Source organism: Melanerpes formicivorus, unplaced genomic scaffold (assembly GCF_026170545.1).
Source record: "Melanerpes formicivorus ecotype bairdi unplaced genomic scaffold, bMelFor1.0.p_v2 SCAF_2, whole genome shotgun sequence".
Lineage (NCBI taxonomy): Eukaryota > Metazoa > Chordata > Aves > Piciformes > Picidae > Melanerpes > Melanerpes formicivorus.
In genome coordinates, this window is record NW_027142354.1 from 50,608,504 (window position 1) to 50,632,866 (window position 24,363).

Consider the following 24,363-nt stretch of genomic DNA (forward strand, 5'->3'; position numbering starts at 1 on the left):
AGTTGTCCCCACAGACTCTCCTAGAATCACCAAATGCCAGGGGTTGGAAGAGACCTCTGGAGATCATCTAGTCCAACCCCCCTGGCTAATGCAGGTACTCCTGGATCAGGTTGCCTAGACTGATGACACCCAGCTCTGAGCCTGAAACTGGAGTGTCCCTGGCTGGTTTGGAGCATGGGCATAGCAAGCTGAGAGCTGCCCACAAGATCCTGTAGAGCCATTTCTGTGGCTGCCTACATGTTGGCTGGAGCATCTAACATGGACACCTGCAAACCACGGCCTCTGCTCCGGGCTGAGCTGCTGTTCAGTGGTGCTACAGTTAGCCAAAGACCCATCACTAAAAGAGCCCTTGAAAGAGCTTACTCTCAAGAACATCAAAGCAGGACAGCCTGCTCCCTTTTCATCTGCTCACTCTGCTCCTCTGAAGATAAGTGGGACCCACATGATGTGACTGCTGCTGTGGAGCAGGCCCTTGTGCATCAAGGGGCTGATTGATTTGTTAGTGATATTTCCAGTACTGTGGTGACAATAGCATGTGATGAGCCTTTCCCCTTATCTGGCACTTTCCACCCTGCACTTTGCACAAAAGCTAATGAAGCAGAGCTCGTGATGGTCTTTGGAGGAGGGGAGAGAAAAAAATTCAGGCATAATCAAAGAGTATCTCTCAGCCAGTGTTTGTTTGGTGTTTGGTTTGGGATTTTTTTGGTTTTGTTTTTTCAATCTCAGTGAGAATCAGCTTTTGAATGACAGGAAAAGCTGTTCCATTGATCAGAGAAGATACTCAGGCCTGCAGATGACTGCTGGGAAGGATAAGATACAAGTGGATCTTACCCCTGGGAGGACATGATCACAAAGGGGCAGGAGCCCCAGGTTTCCAGACATAATTTGTCTGGAATCAGGTGCTCTGCTCAGAGTCCAAATCCTAGAATACTTTGCCCAGTAGCATCCTGGTGTCATGCCCTTGTGTGTGGCTTCTAGGAGATGGGACAGCACTTGGCATCCACCAGAGCTGGTGTCCTGTGAATCTCTCCCTGGATGTAGATTCAGGAGAGTAGCCTAGGAAATATCATGTTTAAAAATCAAAGAGACATTGAAAAATTAGCTCCTGGAGGGATGAGGCTCCCTTCTGCTGTACCATGACCTCCAGGTTCTCTGTGGTGCTCTCAAGCATGTTTTTCTTTCCAGTCTTGGAAGGAAGCAACTTGCTTTAAAAAAAATGGAAGCAACTGTAATGTCCTGGCTCCACAGGACTAACTCCAGGACCCCTGAGGAGGTGCTGATAAAAGCCACCACATGATGTGCTGTTAGTGATAAAATCACCAGACTCAGCAGCCCTTGATTGGGTCCCTCATCTGCAATCTGCTCGAGTGCTGATCCTCATCCAGAGGCAGCCTCTCATGTTTTAAGATTCAGGAGGTGGGAGGCAGAAGGAGCATCCCTGCTGTGGAGAGGTCTAGGGGACAGCCTTTGCTCACAGCTCTGTCATTTCTTGCCCAGTCTTCGAAGAGATCCAGAACACCTCAGCCTACTGGGATGGACTGAGCTGGGCTGGCTCCTTCCACTGGAAAGCAGCAGTGTCCACCCAACACACCCAGTGGGCCCGGCACTGAGCTGCCCACATCCTGCACTCTAGGCTCTTGCTCTGCTGCTGCAGCAGACACTGCACCACCTTTAGTTCCTCTTACCTTCTCTGACATCCTAAACCACAGCACATGGCATGTGTAAAACCCACAGACCCTAAAAGAGGCTCCAGAAATTATACTTAGAGGGCAGACTTACTCCCAGGTGTATCCTCCATCACCCACAAGCTGAATCATTCTGCGTTAGAGGAGAGTCACCTCAGTGATTTGGACCTGACTGCCTTAAGCACTCTGACAGAGGAAATGTGCCTTGGATGCCAAACACCAGGACTCTGCACTGGCAGGGTAATTAATGCAAAAGCACCAGAGAAGCTCCTGCTAAAGACTTATCCATACCACTTGACATGCAGTGAATCAGCTGTGCTGTCATTTACATCTTTTTTGGCCCACGACTTCTTCAGAGTCTCTTGTCTCACCTCCCACTGCATCTGCTCAAGCATGCAAAGCTATTTCAAGTCTGACATCACTGGAAAGTTTGGACCTCAGCTTCGCCCTCATTCAGCAAATTGTCCCTAGCAATTATGCCGAAGGAAAGGAGATGCAGTTCCTCCATCTACCTACAGACACTTGTGGAGCTGCACAGCCTCTTGGCAGTGGATTAGGGGAGGAACCTGCGTGAGGAAATCTGGTGGGCTTCCAAAGAGTTGAGGCAAGCTAAAACAAGGCATCCAAAAGGAAATGAGATGAGCTCCATCATGAAACTTTTGGGGATCTCATCTTTCTGAACTTTTCTGCCTGGGTGGGTGCCTGAGCCTTATGAGTCAGGGCAATACAAGCAGCCTGCAGACACTGCTGCTTGGTACTGGTATATTCACTAGAGAAACTCTGCAGGGAAGGGTCTTGCAGAGAACAAGTTCATTGGTAGAGCTTCAGCTGTGCACTAAAAACATTTCCTATGAATCACTGAAATTACTTGAAAATTCCCCTTTCCCTGCAGTAGCTGAAGAAAGCCCCTCTCTCCAAACAGCCAAGCATGTCTCAGGCTGCAGAATTCCCCTCTAATTCTCTAGGAAATGCTGCTGTTACCTCACAGAGACCTTCTCCCCAGACCCAGATACCTTTGGTTCAATTCAAGTGCTGCAAAAACATGAGGATTGGTCCCATCATCCCAGCCCTGCTCCAGGCTCTGCCCCCCATGTCCCTTCCCTGCTGGAGGATGAGCAAGGCACAGTGCTATAACCATGTGCTCATGGCTGCAGGTGATGGAGTCTGTCTGGAGACAGGATGTGATCAAATGCAAGGGTTTGGCACAAGCAGAGAATGCTCACCCCAGCCTTGCCTGACTCTGCTGCCCTTCTCCTGGAGCAGAGAAGGAGATGAAATGCCAGGCTCCAGGTCAGACATGGCACAGCTGCCATAGCTTTTCTGATGTAATAAGGCATGGCCTGTGCTGGCTGTAACCCTGGACTACAAGAGATGACAGCTTCCTGAGAGTTGTGTGTGAACACTTAGAGCAGGCACCTTTGCCAAAAATACTGGTGCCTCTTGCCTTGTGCCAGCACTGGCGTTAAAGCTTTGTGCTGAGAGCCAGCCTGGCAAAGGCACCCAGTGTCAGACTGCTCCGGAAAAACAGAGTTATTTCCAGCCTGGACCAGTTCCCTGGGCTGGCTCCCCACAGCCCAGTGCCTGGCCCTGCCAGCACAGGGGAGGGAGTGACAGGAGGGCAAGGACAATTGGCCTTGGCATGGGTGGCCAGCAGCACCTCTTTGGTGCCTAAGAATGCCCTTTGCATGGGTGTCAGGCAGGGCATTGCCCAAGGAGTGCAAAGGGACTGGATCACTCCCACCCCACTTCAATGGCCTGCTGAGCTCCACATCACCCTGCTCTGCCAGAGGCACCTGCTGGGGAGCAGAGTTTGGCCAGGTGAGTGGCAAATCCACCCCATGAGTGTCTTCAGGCATGCAGGCAGGACTGTCCAAAGGTGGGCTGCCTTATGGGGGTGGGTCCCAGCACCAGTCTGGTTTGGTTCTTACTGGCACAAGCTGCTCCTCTCCAGCCATTTTCCCAAGCTCCACAAGCTCTGCTAAAAATAGCCAGATGGAGAATCAGCTAAGGTCAGCACAAAGCCAAAGCCCAGGGGCTCAGGAGGGAGGGCAAAGGCCCCTGTGTGAAGGGCGTGCTGATGATGTAATGGTGTGGGCAGGGGAAGCGTGAGGAGATGTTAGAGCAGAATGGGTGTCCCTAGACAAGAAACCTGCTGTGTCTACAAACCTGCAACCCTGATGTAATTTAAACCACAAATCCCTCAGCCATGACAGCAGCTCACTTGCCCCTCCTGCCAAAGACCAAAGAAATACTGAGATGAATTCAGCTGCCCAGGACTCGGTGAAACCCCTTGGTTGTGTGTCAGTTTGTTCATCTGCACCCAGGGATTTCCCACTTATGGAGAGAACTGGGGGCAAAATTGCCATGGATTCTTCACCTCTGAAACAGTTAACATCTTAGAGAGCAGATCAGGCCTCGGGTTGAAGATATGTACCTTGCTTTCTCTTGGCTACACAGAGTATAGCCCCCCTGGAGAGGGGCTGGTGCTAGGTGGCTGGAGGGATGAGTCAAAAGACAGAAGATAATTTTATCTGTGAAGATTTGGGGCTTCTGCTGATCCTACCTTTCTTATTCCTTTGTGTCAGCTCCAGCTCTGTTGGACCTTGCCACAACAAAACTTGACTCCCCAAAAGATCAGAAAAGTAGCCTGACAAAACAAGAGCATTGTCTCCTGCCAGGTTAGGAGATGCATCAGCTCAGTGAGGGGTCAGACTGCTGGAGCAGCTGGGCAGCAGTGAGCAGGACTCTGCCACCTGGCAGGGGATGGGATCTGTCAACTCAGCTCATCTGTGCCATGTGGCTTTGCCCATTTGGACCATATTGCAGATGTGCTCAGGATGTGCATCTCTGGTGCTCCTAGGTCCTACCACAGCAGCAGCAGGAGGAAAGCCCTGGAATATGACAGCTCCTCTCTGGAAAGGCTCTGAAATTATAATGTGACCTGAACATGAGCTGACCACTCCAGAGCACAGGAGCTGCATGCCCTCTGACTTTTGCAATCATGACTTTGCTTAGCTTGTCATTTCACTGCTCCTCCCTCCCCTGGAGCCTTTAGACAGGAGCCTGGGATATCTCTGCTGCCTATGAAGATGAGCAGTTCCCTCCTGCTCCAACTTCCCAGCAGTATATATTTGCTGACGTGGTTACAAGCATGCAAAAAGGATGCTGCTCCATCAGTGCTGCTTCAAACATCTGGGTCTGTTACACTGAAAACACTCCTCTCCTTTGCTAGGATCACACTAAGAGGTTTGGGGATGGTCATTTGCAACACATACACAAATAAAGGATGAGCAATGCTAGGATGAAGGAGGGCTGGTGACACTGGAGGCTTGGTCATGCAGCAGGATTTTTGGCCTGTCTTCTGGAAAGAGAAGAGAGGGGATGTTTTCCTTCTACCTTATCAAGTGATGCAGCCATAAACACTTTTTCATGGTCTCAGTGTCCCTGAAAAATGAGGAAAATAAAGATAAGCTGGAGCTAAAGAATAGCTGTCCAGTTCATCCCATCATCCTTGGTGGTGGTGCTGAGGCTGATATTCTCCACATTAGCAGTGAATTCAACAGCTCTTGTGCTCTCTTCTGAGTGTCTTCAGAGCACCTTTCCAGGCAGCAGGGGTTATTTCTTCAGTGTTCCATCTGACTGCTCCCTTCTGGTGTTTTAACTGACAGCATGCCATTGTCAACAAGGGACAACCCTTGTACTGTCTCCTGGAGCTCCTGGAGCCATTAGAGTCACTAGTCTGGCAGAACATTAACCCAGAGAAAACACCAAGGGAAACCATTTGGACAGATTTCCATGAGCTTGGAGAACCAAACCAACCACAGAGTGTCTGACAAGCACCACTTTGGGAGTGGGATGAAGCAGGAGGGGAGAAGGACACAGAAGTGAAACAGCCCTATGTGAGCAGCAGTGAGTGAGCCTGCAGATCAGGCCAGCTGCTATGAAACCACAGCCCAAAACTCCCCTCACAACTTACATTTTTCATTGCATTTAACTGATACAATTTTAAATCCAATCAGTATCTCTGTGGGGTTTATGTCTGTGCAGTTCTTAGTATTGTTCATGTTTGTCTTCAACAACTCCTGTGCTTTCTGAAAGACTCAGGACACAAACCCCAAGGCAGAGGCTGTAGTAGGATTTACACAAGGCCAGGACTGCTTTCTGACTGTCAGTATCTTCACTGCTCAGCAAGGCAAACCCCAAACTTGGTGCCATAGCATGTGTTTTTCCACAGAGGGCTAGGGGGAGAATTTTCCTGCACCATAGCACTGAAGACAGAACAGATCCATTGGACAAAATAAAAAACCAAGAACTTTTGTATTGGTGGACTTTGTCCTGACTCTGTTTGGAGCAACACAGCAGCTAAGACCCACCTCCAGGTCTGATCAGCTTCGGGGGCAGGAGGATGATCAGAGGGCTGGAGCACCTCTCCTATGAGGACAGACTGAAGGAGTTGGGGCTGTTCAGTCTGCAGAAGAGAAGGCTCCCAGGTGACCTAATTGTGGCCTTCCAGTATCTGAAGGGGGCCTACAGGAAGGCTGGGGAAGGACTTCTCAGGATCTCAGGTAGTGATAGGATTAGGGGAATGGAATGAAGCTGGAGGTGGGGAGATTCAGGCTGGATGTGAGGAAGAAGTTCTTCACCATGAGAGTGGTGAAGCCCTGGAATGGGCTGTCCAGGGAGGTGGTCGAGGCCCCGTCCCTGGAGGTGTTTAAGATCAGGCTGGATGAGGCTCTGGCCAGCCTGATCTAGTGTGGGGTGTCCAAGCCCATGGCAGGGGGGTTGGAACTAGATGATCTTTGTGGTCCCTTCCAATCCTGACTGATTCTATGATCTAGGATCCATCAGACTATGAGTCTCCTCCGTCCTCATGCTCTGAATACTGCTATTCCTTCACTGGGTTAAATTCTGCCTAACCAGAAATACACATGCTCCTTCCCTCTTCTCTGACACTGAACAAAGCTCTCCTTGCTACTGTGGAGACATAAACAGAGCCCCAGAGTGGCCAAGAGAGAAGTCTGAGAGGTAGGATCCAGTGTGGTGTCCCTAGCTCACAAACATATGTGGTCTGCAACTGCTGGAGTGAGGAAACGGGAAACAGGTTGAGATCATCTTGCTGTGGCTCATGGTGGAGCACTGGTACACAGGGCTCTCCAGCTCTTCCTTCATAGAGCAGCCAGCTCTGGAGATGGGATGGAGGTTTTCCCCACATTCATGGTCCCACAAGAGTGTTCACAGGTATCCTCACTGTTGTTGGCCAGGGTTGGTGGAGCTGCAGCTGTGCTGGTAGGTCTTCTCTTCTGTGTCCTGGTTTTAGTGTCCAGGCTGATCATCCTTTTAACTGTGCTGCTCCCACACCTCCTGCAGGACCTGCAGTGAATGTGTGCTAGAAACAACCAAGACAAAACAATACCGAATGCTGGTTGCTGGTCATCTGTTCTGTGCAACACTCAACGAGACTACCGATATTTTGGGGAGGATGCGCCTGGTTGCGTCCACATTAGACTCAGCTTGACCAGAGCCTCTCCTGTGTCGTGCTCTCTGTCCCAAGGCACCGGGATTGAACGCTGGACGCAGAGCTGTCCCCCGGCAGGCAGGAGGTGGCAGCATTGCATAGCCCAGGAGATCTCGCTCCCCTGCACACCCATGCGTGGTCTGTTTACTAGCCAGGAGCTGCAGACCTGTTTTTCCAGCATCCACGAAGATAACGTGATTCGAGCCGAACGCCTCCGAACGCCTCCAACCCCATCCAGAGCAGCCATGAGAAACAGCTACAGCCCAAAGGCCGCTGAGTGCGCGGCAGTCCCGAGCTGTCTGCAGAGCGCTGTTTAACAGCAGGGAGAGGGCAACCGAGGACACAGGGGCTCTGCATTTAGAAATGAGTGTGATGTTTAAAGATACCTCAATTGCCCTTGAAACTCCACCCCCCCGTAACTGGTGTGTGATGTATCTGTGCTCCTCCGCACAAGATCCACATTCCCTCTGAGTGACAAGGGTGCAGATATTCTTGCTTGCACAAATGCTCCCTGACAGAGCCGAGGTGGGAATGAGTTGGAGGCTAGCTTGCTCTTGGGAGCATCGTTTTCATTCTGGTGCACCTGGCACAGCCCAGGCTGGTTTCGAATCCTTCACATTTTGCTATTTTTATTGGGGATGTGGAGAGACCTGTAGTAAAACCTTGGATTTAAGCTCCTTGCAACACAAAGGGAACTCGGAGCTGGTATTTGCAGTTCAGGGCAGTGCTGGCTGCCAATTTTCCCTCTCCATTCCTCCTGGTCTCTCTCACTACGGAGTCATCATGTAGCTGACTGGGTCCACCACAGGAAGAAACACAGGCAACTCAGAGACTTCCTTTGCTGCCTAACAGCCAGATGGACACAAGCCAGGACTTCTTTGCACTTGTGCAGACTGGGAGTGTTTGTACCAGAGTGCCTTTACCAAGGTAGAATGCAACATGGTAAGTCCAATAGAAGCCTCTACCACCATGTGGAGGCTGTTAAGAGGACTCTACCTTTATGTGAACAACATCCTACTGATACAGTGTGTCCCCTAATGTGGACCTCTTGATCTCACCTTTCTCCAAAGTAGTTAGCTAATCAAAAAACATCTGTGCATAGAGCAGTCTTAAAATCAAATGTTGTACTATTCTCATGGCTTTGGGTGCATCAGGCAAACTAGAAGGCAGTTTCTCTGACTGCTCCCCTTAAAAGCAGACACCCTGAATAGGCTTTCCTTCCAAATACATGAGCTAGATTACTGTAGGAGCTTTCTTTCTCCTGCAGACTGAATCATTTCCCAAATGTAGGCTTGCACAGCAGAAGACGCCGCTCTGACAGGGAGTGATGATGAGTCACTGGGAATTCACAGTTTCGTGTTCCTGCAAAGCAAAAGCTCACAGCACTGAGCAAAGGGGCAAAAGAGATCTCGGTTTTGACAGACAGCAAAGAACAACTCCTGGAGCACAAGCTGCTGGGTCACAGCAGTATTGAGGAAAGGAGCTGAGCGCCAGGGCCATGTGAAAAAGGGGGCCTAAAGGTGTGGCCATGATGGATGGTTCTGCTCATGGTATGGTCCTTGTGAGAGGGCCACAACCTTCTCAGCCTCCTCGCCTGGACTGGGAAGCTCCCAGCAGGAACATGTGCCTCTAGTCCAGGATCTGCAGTTCTGTGCACTGCAATCTGAGTAGGCCATGGCCGGAGGTCGGAAGGATAAATCAGAGGCGGCAGGCTGATCAGTGAAGGGTAATGAAGCAGATGTCTGTGTGTGCAGGGAAGGCACCACCGGCCCCACAGCTCTGCCCTACAACCTGCCAGGCTGCAGATACCACAGGGCCGTGGTGCTGCGGGGGCACAAGGAGACAGGTTGTTGTGGGTTCATCTATCTGTAAAACCAGACCATTAACGTGCATGCAAAACAGGGTTTGGGACGTGATAAGAACCTTGAAACAGTGTCATCAGCCCAGCCACATCCCCATATAATGGAGGCGTGAAGCATGCGTCACGGTGGTGACTCTGACCCGGCCTTATCTCCTGTCCCTTAGCCCCAAGGGCTGCCGCACCCTCCTGCCCAGGCTGATGAGGAGCTCCCCATCGCGGGAGGCTCACGGCTAGGCAGAGCAGGCACCCGGAAGCCTCAGCATAAGCCTGGCGGCTTCGCAGCCCCGCTGCTCTTAGCCCCGAGTGGGGCAGCCCGAGGCAGTTTGGGCAGAGGCCCACAAGCGCGGGCGGCCTCTTTAAGGGGCAGGTAAGGGCACGTCTGCCGCACGTCTGCCTCTAGCCGGCCTCTTCCGCCCGGCCTTGGGCTCGAGCGGTGCGCATGCGCGCCTTGAGCACGCGGTGAGTCCCCGAGCCAGGGGCGGGCAGAGAACGACGCCGCTGATTGGCTTGGGGTGCGTGCGGGGCACGCGCTTGCGCGAGTGGCGTGGCTCTGCCCTCTCCCCGCCCTTCGGCCCCGCCCTCCCTGCCCCGCGCGCAGGCGCGGTGCCGGAAGGGGGCGGTCTTCCTCCGGCGCACGCGCGCCAGCCGCCCCGCCCCGTTCCCAGCGTGCCCCGCGCGGTGAAGAAGCGGCGGCTGCAGACTGGGGGCATTTTGTGTCCGCGATAGCAGTGGTTGAGAGACAAGATGGCGGCGGCGGCGGCCGAGTGAGGGACCGGCGGTGGCCGGGACCCGGCGGAGCCAGCGGCTTCGCGTTTCCCTTTTCCTCCCATTTCTGATCCCTACCCTCACAGCACCTCGAAGGTCGCCTCTTGTCTTTCTGGAGTGCCCCGAGAGCCGAGAGCCGCCCGGCCGGGGAGCGGGACAGATCCGCGGAGGGGGGCGCCCGCCGGAGGGGCCCGGCTGGAGCTGAGCAGCGGGGAGCAGTCTTCCTTGTTCTGCCCCCCTCCCCTCCCCTCTTTTTCCTCCCCTGCCCCGTTCCCCTGTTTTAGGGCGGTGGTAGAGCCCAGTTTTTTTCCCCCGAGCTTTTCAGCGTCGGGAGGGCCCCTCAGCCGTCTCTCGCCATGGCGAGTAGCAGCGGTTCCAAGGCCGAGTTCATCGTTGGAGGCAAATACAAGCTGGTGCGGAAGATCGGGTCGGGCTCCTTCGGGGACATCTATTTGGCGATCAACATCACGAATGGGGAGGTAAGGGCGGCTCGCACTTCCTCACCTCCGTGGGCCCGCCGGCGCGGTCCCTCTCGCATCTTGGGGGGGTGGGGGGGGCAACCAGAGACCGGCGATAACCTTACCCAGGCCAACTTGAAGCGTGGTTTTGATCCCGGTATCGCTGCTCGCCGGGCACAGGGCGGCCCTGCCTAGCCAGGGTGGCCTAGCCGCCCTCCGCGGGGTGGGGAAGGGAAGGTGCGGACCCCGGGGTTGAGCGGCTTCCTCCGCCCGAGGGCCTTCACTGCTGGCGGGCAGGCATTGCCCTTGCCCATAGCAGAGCTCTGCGGGCGAGGGCCCCCACCCAGCAGCCACGCAGCTCGCTTGCGAACGATGGGGAGAGGAGACCACCATTGTGGGAAAACATACTTTGTCTTCTCTGAGCGGCCAGAGTCGTCCCTCTCCTGCCAGTCAGCTGTGCCCCCCCTCCCCTCAGCTGGAGAACACTTGATCTCGTTTTCATCAACAGTAATAGAAACAAAGAAGATCCCCTCTTTCTCCTTCTTCTTTTTTTTTCTCCTTTTTTGTTTTTTTCTTCCTCCCCCTCATGACTGAGCTGTAAAGAAGAAACACCCACATATGTTCTTCCTCACTTACACGGATCTAAAGACTTTACATCTTCAGCTCAGTTCTGTGGCCTGGGATGGATATTTATGTACAGATCATCACGATGGGATTTCGTTGGAAGATACCACAAAATGCAGGACACTGAGCACAGAGAGCTTTACCAAAATTGCCCCTCGGTGCATTCGCAGCAGGGACGTGTGGGGTGTTTCACAGTATCACAGTATTTCGAAGTGCTCAGCCCCTTAAGCCGTGGTGGCAAGGCTGTGCTTGGTGGACACTCTGCTCTGACTCCTTGTTCTCTCTCACTGTAGGAAGTTGCTGTAAAGTTGGAGTCTCAGAAGGCTAGACATCCCCAGCTGCTGTATGAAAGCAAACTATACAAGATTCTGCAGGGAGGAGTTGGCATCCCACATATACGGTAGGAACCACTTGCATATGCCGGTACAGTGACTTTTCTTTAGCCTTAGTGTGAGGTAGGACACCACCGTTAAAGAGAGATTTGTCTGGGGAGTGATTGGGTTGTTGGGGAAAAGATATGCTCCGTTCCAAGTACTAGAGCTGGTTCGGTATCCTCTTACCCATCCGTTCCGTGCTTCGAAAGTGCGATCTTCAGCAGATCCTGAGCGGCGAGAAACCTTTGTCGCGATTAGAACAAAATGTGAGTGTTTCGGTGAGAGCCAGCGCTGCTGCTGAGAGTTTGGGGCCGGTGCTGGAAATGGCTGCTTTCTTTTGTTGCTTGCTATCCCTTTTTTTTTTTTTTTTCCCCTTCCCCCCCCCTCTTTTTTTGTTTCAACATGTCTTCCTCCTCCGCTCAGAAAATGGCGGATGGACGTGATTAACCCTCCCCCTTCTCCTGTTGGGACAAGGGACGTGCTCAGGCATGTATCTTTTCCTTTCATAGTTATGTGCTGAAAGGCTTGAGACTGCAGAGAACCTCGACCAGGAGGGAAATGGCAGCAGCCCCTCTCTTGTTGCCCACAACAGATGCGTCACTAGGATTTTCGTGCAGTTAAAGTGCCAGCATTAATCCCTCCCAACTGCTCATTATGCAGCTTCCTTGTTTCATGTTCTGTCTGAAACTTTCAGTGGTGTCTAATGATTTCCTGATCTGGAAGAAAAACTGGTGCAGCAGACTCTAGGAGGAGTTATTTCTCTGGAGACCGAGGTGTTGTGCTGGGTTAGTTCCCAGCTACTGAATCTATGCATCAGAATCGATTAAGTAAAACTGAAGTTTTCCTCCACAAAGACTTTGTACAAGAAGGTGTTCTGCTTTTTAAACTTTGTTGATAACTACTTTTAAAGTTAATATTTCTCATGTTTGCACTGTGGCATAAAGTAGTTTTACTCTGTGAGGTGCAGAAATGATTTCACTATAGATGTTAGGTCAAACAGTGGATTACATTTGATCTGTTCTCCCTTCCCTGATTTAGTTGGATCTGTACCTTTATCACTAGTGGGCTGTAGGCCTATTGTGAGGTTATAATGATGATATATTCTAGATCATGTATTCATTTTAGCAAAACCTAAACAAAACCTGCACTTCTGAAGTTAATAGCTTCCCCTTTCCCCCTCACATAAAACTGGCTGTAGCCCTGAATGTGAACTTTATAGCAGAGGACAAAGTGTTGTCTTGGCCATCTGTCCTCATCCACTACAGCCTTTTGCAGGACTAGAATAAACCTACCTGAATTAAACAGAATACAGCTGAAACAGCTGTTTATGTGACAATAGGATTAAGCTTTAGACTACAGTTTCCTTCATTTCCTCAAAGGAGTGCCCTTATTTCACAAGTGAAGTAACAGAAGTGGAACTTTGGGAAATGTAGTTGTTACATGGTAAACCAGGGGTAACTGGGAGAAGAGCCAAAGCAAGCAGCTACCAGGTGTTTTGTCACAACCTGGAAAAGCAGCCATTCTGACTGTTTCCAAACAAGCAGATGAATCTTTGGTGCTGTAACAAGGCCTAAGTGCCACATATTTCAAGTTTTTTGGTGCAACAGAGGTGAGCTACTATTACAAGTTCTTGGATATGGTTAAAATACCCTTTGAGAGCATTCTGTTTGAAGCCAAAATACTGGAAGTAATCTTGCACCCCGAGAAACTTGAAGCTTGCATCTTCAATTACAGCAGTCATATTTGAGTTTTCTCTGTGTTTATTGCTGTATCTGACTTTGTGTAACTGGTGACTGTGGTTTAGATGTCTCATCCCCACAGGGGAGCTGCAACCTTTCTTGCACGCAGTCACACGCACACACACTTCCTCCTCCCCCCTAACCCCGCCCCAAATAATGCAAGATTACAAGAATCTGAATAAGAAGGGACAGCTGAGGCAATACTTAACATTTGCAACAGCTCAAACTGATTCACAGACAATTGATTCACTGTGCTGAAGGTGTGAGGTCTATCTGATGCCAGCAAGTTTTAAACTTTCTCACTTTCAAGTTCTCCCATTGTTAATCGTTGTAGGATTTTTTTTTCCCCCCTAGAAACCTGTTTTGAGAGATTTTGGAAAGGCCTTTTTTTGTTGTTCTCCAGAAGCAACATTGAATTTCAATCAATTTGTGCCAGATGCTGCTTGGCATGTTCTTTGCCTAGGCTTCTATTACTAGTGGTCTTCTTGCCTTATGACATCTGGTGATGCTTGGAGAAATCTAAAAGAGTATTTTTATGTTAATCAGCTTTCAGAGGAAGCTGAGCATGGTACCCAGCACAGCTGAGCCATGCTAAAAGGTGTATGTTTAGCAGAAGCAGAATCCATGGTACCTTGAATCTAAGGGGAGAGGATTTGGCCTGCCAAATGCCATACATCACTGAGGTGCTTAACAAGGAGATGACTTTGAATGACTACAAAGAGCAAGACCAAAGTGAAATAACTGCATGAAATTCGAGTCAGTTCATTCATTTTTGGCAGTAGCTTGGTTGGGAGAATGTATGACTTTGTGCTCAGGACACTTTGCATGTGTAATTGATAATGCACCTTCTGCCATTGTTTTAGAATGGTATGCTGTCAAGTTGTCAAGCTGTTCTCTGCCTTGCTATATTTAGAAAGGATGAATCAAGTTGAAAGTCTTGCAGTGTATTTGTTAAAGATTCTGTGAGGTGACACCTTCAAACAACAACAGCACAAACAGCATTAGCTAGAAAATTAATGAATCATTCTAAGCTGTTCTCACTGCCAGGCTGTGTAAATTTGGCTCATCATCACTTCAGTGCTACAATTCTGGGAAACAGGCATTCCTCACTCAAGAGTGAGGGAACTTGTTCTCTATTTTTCATCTGCATAAGTAATGCAGTGGCCAAGATCAGCTTATTCAAAGTTGTGTTACATGGTTTGCCACGCTGAAGTGGTGTGCTGAGGTTCTCTGCCTCACAAAACTGCACTAATACATCAGTTAGGCATTGCTTACTCACTTTGAGCACCTATTCTTAAAACTGAATTCTGCCCTTGCAATGTGATTGCAGACTCTACAATAAGGTCGCACATCTGGAGTGTCACTTAAACTATCTGGAGTCAATTTTGTTAGTAGCCTTTAGGACTGATTTGGTTGCCTTTCTGGCTGGGTGCAAGAAAACTATAAAGAGCAAAATCTCAGTTTTGAAGTTAGACCTTTTCTTTTAGTATTACTTCTGGGGGATCAACTGTAAACCTTCACTTGTCCTGAAGGGTGAACAGAGGCCTTGGCTGCTTGCACAGAAAATAGGAAAAATAATTGAAATTGGAGTGTCTTTGTTTCTCTGAATATTCCAAACCAGTTTAGACTTGCAAATCATTGATTTCCCTACTTGCTCTTTTCTGGAAGAGCAGCAAAGTTTTCTGAATTCTTACTGGCACCTCACAAAACCTTGTATTTCTAAGCTGTGGTCTGCTCTTGATGTACAGATTTCAGTTAATTGGCACCTTAATTTTTCCCCAAAGGCTCTTGAACCAAGCTTAACATTCTAACAATCTGATCTGCCTCTAGGACACAATGCAAAGTCTGCAGTATTCTGCTGGGCTTATTCTCATTGTTCTCAGCCATCAGCTGTCTCTTCCCTCCCCCTTCTTTTTCAGTGGCAAAGCATTTTTTATCTGTAATCTCGTTAACTGGACACTGATCCTGTTAGTTTGGACTATCTGCCTTTATTCTGGGTTTCTTGGTTCTGGCTTGGAGGAGTGCAGCAAGAGTGTGTGGTGATTTAGAGTGTTGTTTTGTTTGTGGTGTAACTGTTAAAGCATGCTTGACAAAAGCAATTGTTTGACTCATCTGCAACAACCACTTTTGATTTCTGCCATTTATGGTATTTATCAACTTCTGTTAGTGGCCTTTCAGGTGGCCTTTAGGTACTCTTTCAGGCATAATTCTGAGAGAAAACTGAGCTTCAGATATTTTTTTCCTCTCCTGATAATACTATGGGATAGCTTGCTTTCCTTATCAGCAGTTTCAAATTGAAAGCAGCTGTACTTAGAACCAGCTGTGGCTCGTGGTGATGTATTAGGTGAAATGTTGCAGTTAGGAGCAGGGAGAACCTAGTGGATGTTGAAACAGATGCTACATGTGTCCTCGTGTGGGCAACACTGAGGAGATACTGTGCAGCAAAGTGATACTTAAGTTTAGTCATTTGTAGACTTAAAACCCAAAAGCTACTGACTTAGCATGTTTGGCTTTTGCAACATTCTCTTTCAAAGAAGTAAATCTATAAATCCCTACATTTCTGAAGGTTTCAGTGCAGGAAGTTCTTGCAAAATGTTTTTGTGTTGAGAAATTCAGTATTGCCACCCACATATCCCTGTGCAAGCTCCTAAGTAGTGAAGGATATTGTGAAGTTTCTGGCCAAAAAAAAGAGGACAACCTACTCCTCCAAGGTAAGAGCAGTTATGGACAACCATAGAGGGGGAAGCTTTGGAAACTGCACATCAGCTTCACACAAGTGTGGCTGGGTTGAAGTGGTGTTGAGGGAAGCATTTGGCAGCATTTTTAAGAAAGCTGCTCCAGAAGGAAGGTTGCAAAGGTTTCCCACTTCCCAGCCTAGTGCTTTACCATGAGGGTGCTAGAACACTGCAACAGGTTGCCCAGGGAAGTAGTGGGGGCCCCATCCCTGGAAATACTCAAGGCAAGGCTTAACAAGGCTCTGAGCAACCTGATCTCCTGTTCCCCCCACTACCACCCCAAATCATCTTACCAAAGCAGCTCCTGCTCTCTCTACACCATCCTCTACTCTGCCTAAACAGCTCCTATTCCACCACCACCGTTTTTGCACCTCTCCCAGAGCCTGGGGCAAGGCCCTCAACCAGCCAAGATACCACACAGAGGAGCTCAGCCCCAGTAAGGAGGCCTAGCTAGAACCCATGGATGATATTTGAGTGACCATCAATGCTCTTCCTACCTAACCGGGGGGCCACCAGGCCCCCCGGCCTTTTGTCACCACCACCATCACCCAGTGTGCACCATGGGGACTCACCAGAGATGAGAGGAGGATCCCTCAGCCCAGACGGGCTCAGCTTGGGGCTTCTGCCTCTCCTGGGGGGGGATTAAAAAGGGGAGTGGGTGGGGAGGGCAAAGTGGCCACACCTGGGGTGGGAGGAGACTCCAACAGAGCTCAGGTGCTCTGGGATTTGAGAGGAAAAAGGGAGAATTTGGGGCAGGTGGGGTGGAAAGGGGGCAGATATGGTGAGAAAGGGGAGGTGGTGGTGAACGAAGGGGATTTTAAAATAACTTCATTTTCCATAAATCTTCCATAATGCAGTTCCTGGTTTGCTTTGCCTCCATGCAAAATGAGCAAACCCATCAGTACTTCATAAAATAAAGCACAATGGTGGCTATTACAATAAGCCTTTCCATATGTATCATTGTGCTTGGTGGGAAAATCTGTACTTTTCAGATCAAAATAACAAGTTTTAACAACAAATTCTCCAAGAGTGAATTTTCTCCCTGGATACCAGCAGAAAACACCAGGATGATGAAAGGACTGTAGCATGTGCCCTGTGAAGAGAGGCTGAGAGCCCTGGGGCTTTTTAGTCTGAAGAAGAGAAGACTGAGAGGATTTAATAAATGTTTCTAAGTATATGAGGGCTGGGGGTCAGGAAGGAGGGGACAGGCTCTGTTCAGTTACACCCTGGGATAGGACAAGGGGTAATGCATATAAACTACAGCACAAGAGGTTCCACCTCAACAGCAGGAGGAACTTCTTCACTGTGGGGGTCACAGAGCACTGGAACAGGCTCCCCAAAGAGGTTGTGGAGTCTCCCTCTCTGGAGACTTTAAAGACCTGTCCGGATGTGTTCCTGTGTAACCTGTGCTAGATTCTGTGGTCCTGCTCTGGCAAGGGGGTTGGACTCTGAGATCTTCAGAGGTCCCTTCCAACCCCTAACATCTTATGATCCACTGTCTTTGTTCTTCTGGTTGCTTACTGCCATGTTTTTGGATAATCTGTTAATAACAGACTCTGCCAGTATTCATCTGCACTAAGCAGTACATGTAATGGAAAAACATGGTCAAGTGTGGTAATCTTAGGGCTGTTCTCACAGTGGACTTTTCCCTGAGCACTTCAAATTTAGATCTCTGTAACAGTACTTTAAAATCTGTAAATACACCTCTGAAAAAACCTTCATTTTGAACTGTTTCCCCAAGAACTTCCCAGAGCATTCAAGAAAAACGAAATCACACATGCACCAAAAGAAAAACCCAACCCATAACCACCACCAGAAAAATACCCACCAAACCCAGAGGCAAAAAACCCCAAACATCTTGATGCTTCCCCCTTAAAAAACCCCAAACAATCTCAAAACTGGCAGTCAGATAAGGTCTGAAAAGTTTTTTCCTATCTTCCTTTCATGGGTAAAGCTGACACTTTCATCTAGCCCTGAAAGCATGGGGGAGGAAGGTTCTGTTATTACTTAAGGCTGCAAACTGAAGGTCAGAACCACTCTAGTATCTAGATAAGAGGAAGGCTCTTGTTCTGGTAGCTCAGAGTAAAATTGGAAGCTAGTATTTTAATACATGAAATTTTTCTGCTGAGAGAAGAATGCCTTTTAAACAATCTCCTTCATGCTTTATAGCAGTTCAAACTTCTGCCTTCCTTAACTGGTCTCTGTGGATTCCTTGGAAACATCCAAGAGAGACCACAGTTTGAAAACAAATGGTCCATTTTTCATTTTGTTGGATTTTGGTGGGTTTTTTTTCCTCCTTTCTTTCTGTTTCTCCTTGCTTTGGTTCAGCCCTTGCAGAGCAGCTGCAAAAGTAGGAAGCTTTAGTTCAATGCTACTCTTGTTTGGAACAGGCGACGGCGGAGCTACTACTGAAACACTTTTCCTCAGTGATGTTTCCTGTGCTTAATGTGGATTAATGGCTTACCTTCTGATTTCTGTGGGAGAAACTTGACTTAGGTTCTCCTCATGCCCTACCAGGTGTAATGTATTCCAACAAACAGCCGGCAAAGCAGCGAGTCAGCTACATGGCAGTATGTATGCGACGTGACACTAAGCAGATGAAATGGCCTTACTGTGTAGGGGATGAGTTGCACTGGCATACTTCATGTGTTTGTATTTCTCTCATAACTACAAAAAAAAATGATACAGAATGTTATTTATAGAGTCTATCTAACTTCATAGTGTAGGGTGCTCGTTGCTGTTTCTTTATTTAGTACTTTGGTGGCCTAATTCATACTCACCATGGCAACTGTTAGATGACATCTGCTAAATATTCCACTTCAGTATTTCAGTCATGCCATATTGTGTTAGCTTCATTTACATTTCTCCTAGCTGGCTAACAGGTAAAACGTGCTTTTCCAGCTTTAGGGGAGATAAACTAGAAACACAAAATGCCAATTTAGACATTAATCTTATGATGGTAGTTTACCTTTCTTGGGTACTGCTTCAGAATCTATTAGAACACAAATTAGTGTATTTTTGCAGGCAGACTTGACTTCCCAGTGTGTCTGAAACATCATTATTTGTCAGGAGATCTCTGTCCTGAGATGTCTGGAATGTGGGACCAGAAGGGACCACTTTGGTCCAAATCCAGCACCTGTTCTGGATTATGTGCTATTCTTTTTGTGAATCAATCAGGTCTAATGTTAAAACTTTCTAGGCTAGCAGGGCTGTACTCATGATTCTGTTGTTGAATAGAAAGCAAGCTGCTGTGCCTAAAGATAAATGCCTGTAGCCACAGGCAGTCAGCTCCTATTTACTTCTTTTTCCTTTTTTTTCCTGTTTTGTTAGTAACCTTCTTATTGCAGTCCTCATGTTTCTGTAAAGAATAGCTGCATAACTCTGTAGCTGCCTTGCTGAGCTGTTGGAATACATGATTACAGAGGTCACCACCTCCCCATCTTTCTTGAAGTCTCTTTTCTGTCCTTGTTCCAATTTGGATTTCCTTTCCTGAATGTTGGTGACTGGGCTTACATGTCAGTGCCTTTAGCATTGATACCAATTGCTTCACAATTTCTGTGTAGAAAACTTTTACTGCTTAGGATGGCTTACTGTTTTTCAGTGATGCCTAATGTTAGAGCTATATGATTATAGGGAGGTCTGTGCTTTCTCTTTAGTCACATCATCTGACTAATGTCTAGTTCAGAGACTTGTATAAATGACTTAGTGCTTGCAGAAATGGAATACAGTTCCAGAGTGTTCATCAGTTCAGTGTCATTTGGTTTTCTGTAGGATGTCTGAATCCTTTTGTGTTCATGAGTCCTTGCAGACTTGCATATTCACCTTCATGTACCTGCTGACTTGTCAAACTTGCTAATAAGATAATTTCAGGGAGTTCTAGTAATAAGTGCTTTCCAGCTTGCTTGTTCACAATACACTTTTATTAGTATTTTTTAGCCACCTTAATTCTTCCAACAATCTCCATTTTTGTCATATGAATTCTTCCACTTGATGCTTGAAATCCCAGGTGCTGGGAAACCAATTGCATAGGGCTACACAGAATAGTCATAGGGTCACATTGTGATTTATCAAAGTGGAGAAGTTTATGTAATATTGATGAAGTCCAGATCTCTTTGTTGTTTGTTATTGATGTTAATGTAGTTATAAAGGTTTCTGGAAGTCTGAAGATGAGCTATCCAAGTCTCATCACAGAAGCATTGCATTTCCTTGCAGTGAGACATCAGGAGATGCTTTCTTTTTTTGGTCTCATGAAAGCATAGTCACCTGCAGTTCTGTGCTTAATTCTGATTTGCCACAACCTCCACTTGGGCAGTTTGTGATCAAATGGGCAGAAGCCTTTTGTGTAGGATGGGTTACCTGGCAAAGCAGGTGCTGATGGAGGAGAACTTTTATGAAGCTGGTAGAAAATATTCTTGCTACAGTTGTTGTGGTAGTAGGAACAGTTTCTTGTGAGACTGAGCTGATGTTGTGGTTTTGTGTATGATAAGCTGTAGACAAAATGTCTTGCTATTATTCTAACAGTGACAATGCCTTTACTGTCTTTGTGGTTTCAAAATGCATGGAATTTGGGACTTCTGTATCAGTGATAAACAGTTCTCCAGTTACCCAGTAATTTAGTTTATCTTAATCTGAACTCCACATTTTTTAATGTGACTTTTCCAAACCCTTGTACTCATGTGTCTAGCTTGCACAGCTTTGACAATCGCTCTGGTTTTGTTACCTTTTTGTTGTAATTACAAGTGCCAGTGGAATGGATAAAACTACTGGTTTTCTACTAAAATTGTCTAAGAGGTACAATACTCTGGAATGGCCTGTGATGTCATGGCTTGTGTCTGAATTTTGTTAGCCTGTTGCCCACCCCTTTGCTAGTTAACCTAACTCAGTTTGACCCTTTTAGCCTGATGGTAGAATAGAATAGAATTAACCAAGTTGGAAGAGGCCTTTGAGATCATCAAGTCCAACCTGTCACCCAACACTAATCAACTAAACCATGGCAGCAAGCACCCCATCCAGTCTCTTCCTAAACACCTCCAGTGATGGTGACTCCACCGGGCAGCCCATTCCAATGGCCAATCACTCTTTCTATGAAGAACTTCTTCCTAACATCCAGCCTAAACAGTTTTAGTAGAGGCTGGGGAGGGACTTCTCAGGATCTCAGGTAGTGATAGGACTAGGGGGAATGGAATGAAGCTGGAGGTGGGGAGATTCAGGCTGGATGTGAGGAGGAAGTTCTTCACCATGAGAATGGTGAAGCCCTGGAATGGGTTGTCCAGGGAGGTGGTTGGGCCCCGTCCCTGGAGGTGTTTAAGACCAGGCTGGACAAGGCTCTGGCCAGCCTGATCTAGTGTGGGGTGTCCCTGCCCATGGCAGGGGGTTGGAACTAGATGATCTTTGTGGTCCCTTCCAACCCTGACTGATACTATGATACTAAACTTCCCCTGGTGCAGCTTTAGACTGTGTCCCCTTGTTCTGGTGCTGGTTGCCTGGGAGAAGAGACCAGCACCCTCCTGGCTACAACCTCCCTTCAGGTAGTTGTAGACAGCAATAAGGCATATTAGGCATTAAGGTATATTTATAGGCAGATACAGCAGATCTGAAGAGAATATTATAATAACCAAATGTTTCTTCAGTTAAAAAACCCAGATCAGCCAACAAATAAAACAAAAAAAACCAAAACCCAACAACAAAAAGATCAACCAACAAACAAAACCCACCAAAAAAAGAGGCAACAAATCAAGCTATCAACAAACATTTTGTCAACCCTTTATTTTGTCATTGACATTGATTATGAAATGCATGGTGGCTGAAAGTGACATCATACCATTTTTGAAAGATGTAGTTCTGAACTCAGGGGCTTGGCCAGACATGACTGCAGTGTTTTCTACTAAGTGCTACATGTGCATCAGTCCTTCACTGGCTCCTCTCAAAGGCTAGTCAAGGGAATTTGAAAGAACACCCCACATGAGTTCAAGCAAACATGCACCTATCATGTGGTCCAGCATGGAACTGCTGTGTCTTGTGATTTCATTGTTCACCATAGAGCTACAAATACGGACATCCAAGACACTGGGAAAATGAGCTGTGTGCCTGTACTGGGACAATGTAGCAAGCTGCTAAACATGATTTGGAAAGTTGATTGGCAAGTCTTGATCTTTCACTTTAGATGAGTCACTGAAGTCACTGTTTAACCATGCTTTGATAGAGAACTTCATAAAGGATACTTCCTGTATTCTAAGCGATCTGCAGTAATGTGATCTGCAGCTTTAAACAGATGAGATGAGGTAGAGTGACAAAGCATTTTTGTGAGCTTGGGCAGGCCTTACAGCTCAAATGGGGACTAGGGTTCTCAACAGCTCTATCAGGTGTTAGCATTGTGCTGCCAGTTCAAGGATAAATCCTAGCTCTTCATGTGAATAGTGTCCTTTTAATAGTTTCTGTTGTCTTCAGTGTATTCATCCTGTTCACGCTGTTCTTTGGGAAAGCTGATAGTCATGCTTTGTGTGGGGCTTTTTGACATAAGTGTAAATGGACCTATGCTACAGACTACATTCTCTAGGATATATGTGTCAATGGGAGAGAAACCACTCAGGGAAAGCATTAGTTTTCCTGGTCTAGTAATTTAGCTTTATGTCTGGAAATAACGGACAGTATGTAACTCTGCAGGGTCATTACCCATCTGAAGTGAACCATCAAGTAGTTAAATCTTTGCTCCACTTTCCACTCCTCTCCAAAACTCTTCCTATTTAAAATGTCTCGCTGCTATTGTCTCCTTGACTTTAGTATGGGAGAGAGGACTCCCAAGTGTGCTTTAGCCAGGAAAAGTCCATGGAGCTGACAGACATATAGGTTACTTGTATTTTGAGGTCCTAGTGCCAAATACAATAGTTGCCCAGGGCTTTGTGTGGATCATTGCTCCATAATAGTAGTTCAAGTACTGTTGCTGGTGCAACATTAGAACTTTTGATGATCTCTTTGAGACATTGGTACTCTTCTTGAATTTCCCCTCCTCCCCCAGAATTTTGCTTGGTTTCTTGCCATATTGTTTTGTACTTTAGCCCAGTACCATTGGAACTTACATGCCAAAGTGCTCAAAAATTGTGCTCATCCAGAAGGTGAATATATATGCCATCTTATGTTGGTGATGTGAAGATGGGAGTAAAGAGGATTTGCCCATGCTCTTACTTACCATAGAATCCAAGGTTTTGTAAGGAGAGCCAAGACTTCTAACGTTTTTACTCAGAGCTGCCAATAGTAGCAGCTACTACACTTTGAATGGACATGATGTAGCCTTACTTCTTAATCTCATTTTCCCTGGAAATCTTCCAAGGGAAATGAAAACTTACTTGGAGTGTTAGCAAAGTAAATAAAGCACAAAGTACTCCAGTACCTTAGCAGAAGTTTCAGTTGCCAGTACTGAAATTAAATGATTCAGCAGTCATCTGGGAGGAGTTACAGGCAGGTAGATAAAGAAGAGAATGAAATGTTAAGAGGTCCCTTCTTATTTCTTTGTCTTGCAGAGTTGATTCTGCTTTCCACCAGTACAAAATGATCAGGAGATTAAAATCTCCTTGTATGTATGTAGAAATAGGCCAAATGGAGGTTGTGCAATCAACCTGAAGTACTGCACTTACTAAGGAGAGAGAGAGAGAGAGGAGCCAAATGCATTTTTAAATGTAGCTCCCAGGGTAGGCTTCTTTTCATCAGCTTCACTTTTTCTGCAGTGCTGTAACTAAATTTCCTTAGCTCTGCTGAAGACTGATCTTTGATCCCTTCCCTTACAACGCGTTCTCGTGGGCACTGAACCGTTGCTGTACCGAACAATCACACTCAACATCTCAATTGGACTTCTGTTTCTTGAAGAAAATCATATTTTGTCTAGGCCCTCATTTACTCCTTAGAGTGCTTCGATTCAGCTCATTCTTTAGACTTTTGCCCAGCAAACCTAAATTTCATGTGACAGAATAACTAGGCAGGTAATTTGGTTCAGTTTTCATTACACTGGATGACCATAATGTTTCATTTTCGACTGTGACCTCTGGAGTTGTTTATAGAACCTTGTCAAACCTAGTCAGTGGTTTGCATGGGTGACTTTGATAGGAACCAAGAAGTAGCTTTACAGGCATAGTCAGTAATTCTTGAACTGAGGCTGGTTTGTTGTTGATTAAGGACTTTGCTCAACGTCTCGTTTTGACTCTTCACCTCTGCATTGCATTTTTTAAACACTCTTCTTGCTTGCTCTTGAGGTTGGAACTAGCTTCTGATCACTCCTTAAAAGGGCCTAGCTAGGGCAGGTCTTTTCAAAATGCCTACGTTTCATGGCTTGGTGCCAGGTTGCAGTGTGAGTATTAACCTTTACATAAAGGACAGACTTTATCAAATAATACAATCAGCATGCATTCCTAGTTGAGTCACTTGTAGGTTGGGGTGGTTTTTATTGTACATTATCTATGTACAGTACAGTATATATTGAATGAATTTTTAGAAGGAAAAACTGGTAAATAGTACTTACAGTACTGGTATGATCATAAACACTGAAATGTCAATAGTTTTCTTCCATTTGAATGACTGCTTTCAACATATGTGTTCTCTGCATCCCCTCTTATGTAG

The 24,363-nt window shown here is 47.1% G+C and overlaps 1 protein-coding gene across 4 annotated transcripts in view; it reads left to right on the forward strand.

Annotated features, from left to right (window-relative positions):
- Positions 1-9,733: 9,733 nt before the first annotated feature.
- The window catches only part of CSNK1A1 (casein kinase 1 alpha 1), a 39,335-nt gene continuing 24,705 nt past the window's right edge, over positions 9,734-24,363 (forward strand). For 2 of the 4 annotated variants that reach the window (XM_068160011.1, XM_068160030.1), the window contains exons 1-2: positions 9,735-10,305; positions 11,202-11,308. In XM_068160011.1, coding sequence (XP_068016112.1) covers positions 10,183-10,305; positions 11,202-11,308 — 230 coding nt within the window. In that variant the 5' untranslated portion in view covers positions 9,735-10,182. Of the gene's footprint in view, positions 10,306-11,201; positions 11,309-24,363 lie in introns of all 4 variants that reach the window. The other 2 variants (XM_068160021.1, XM_068160037.1) reach the window with 2 other exon arrangements.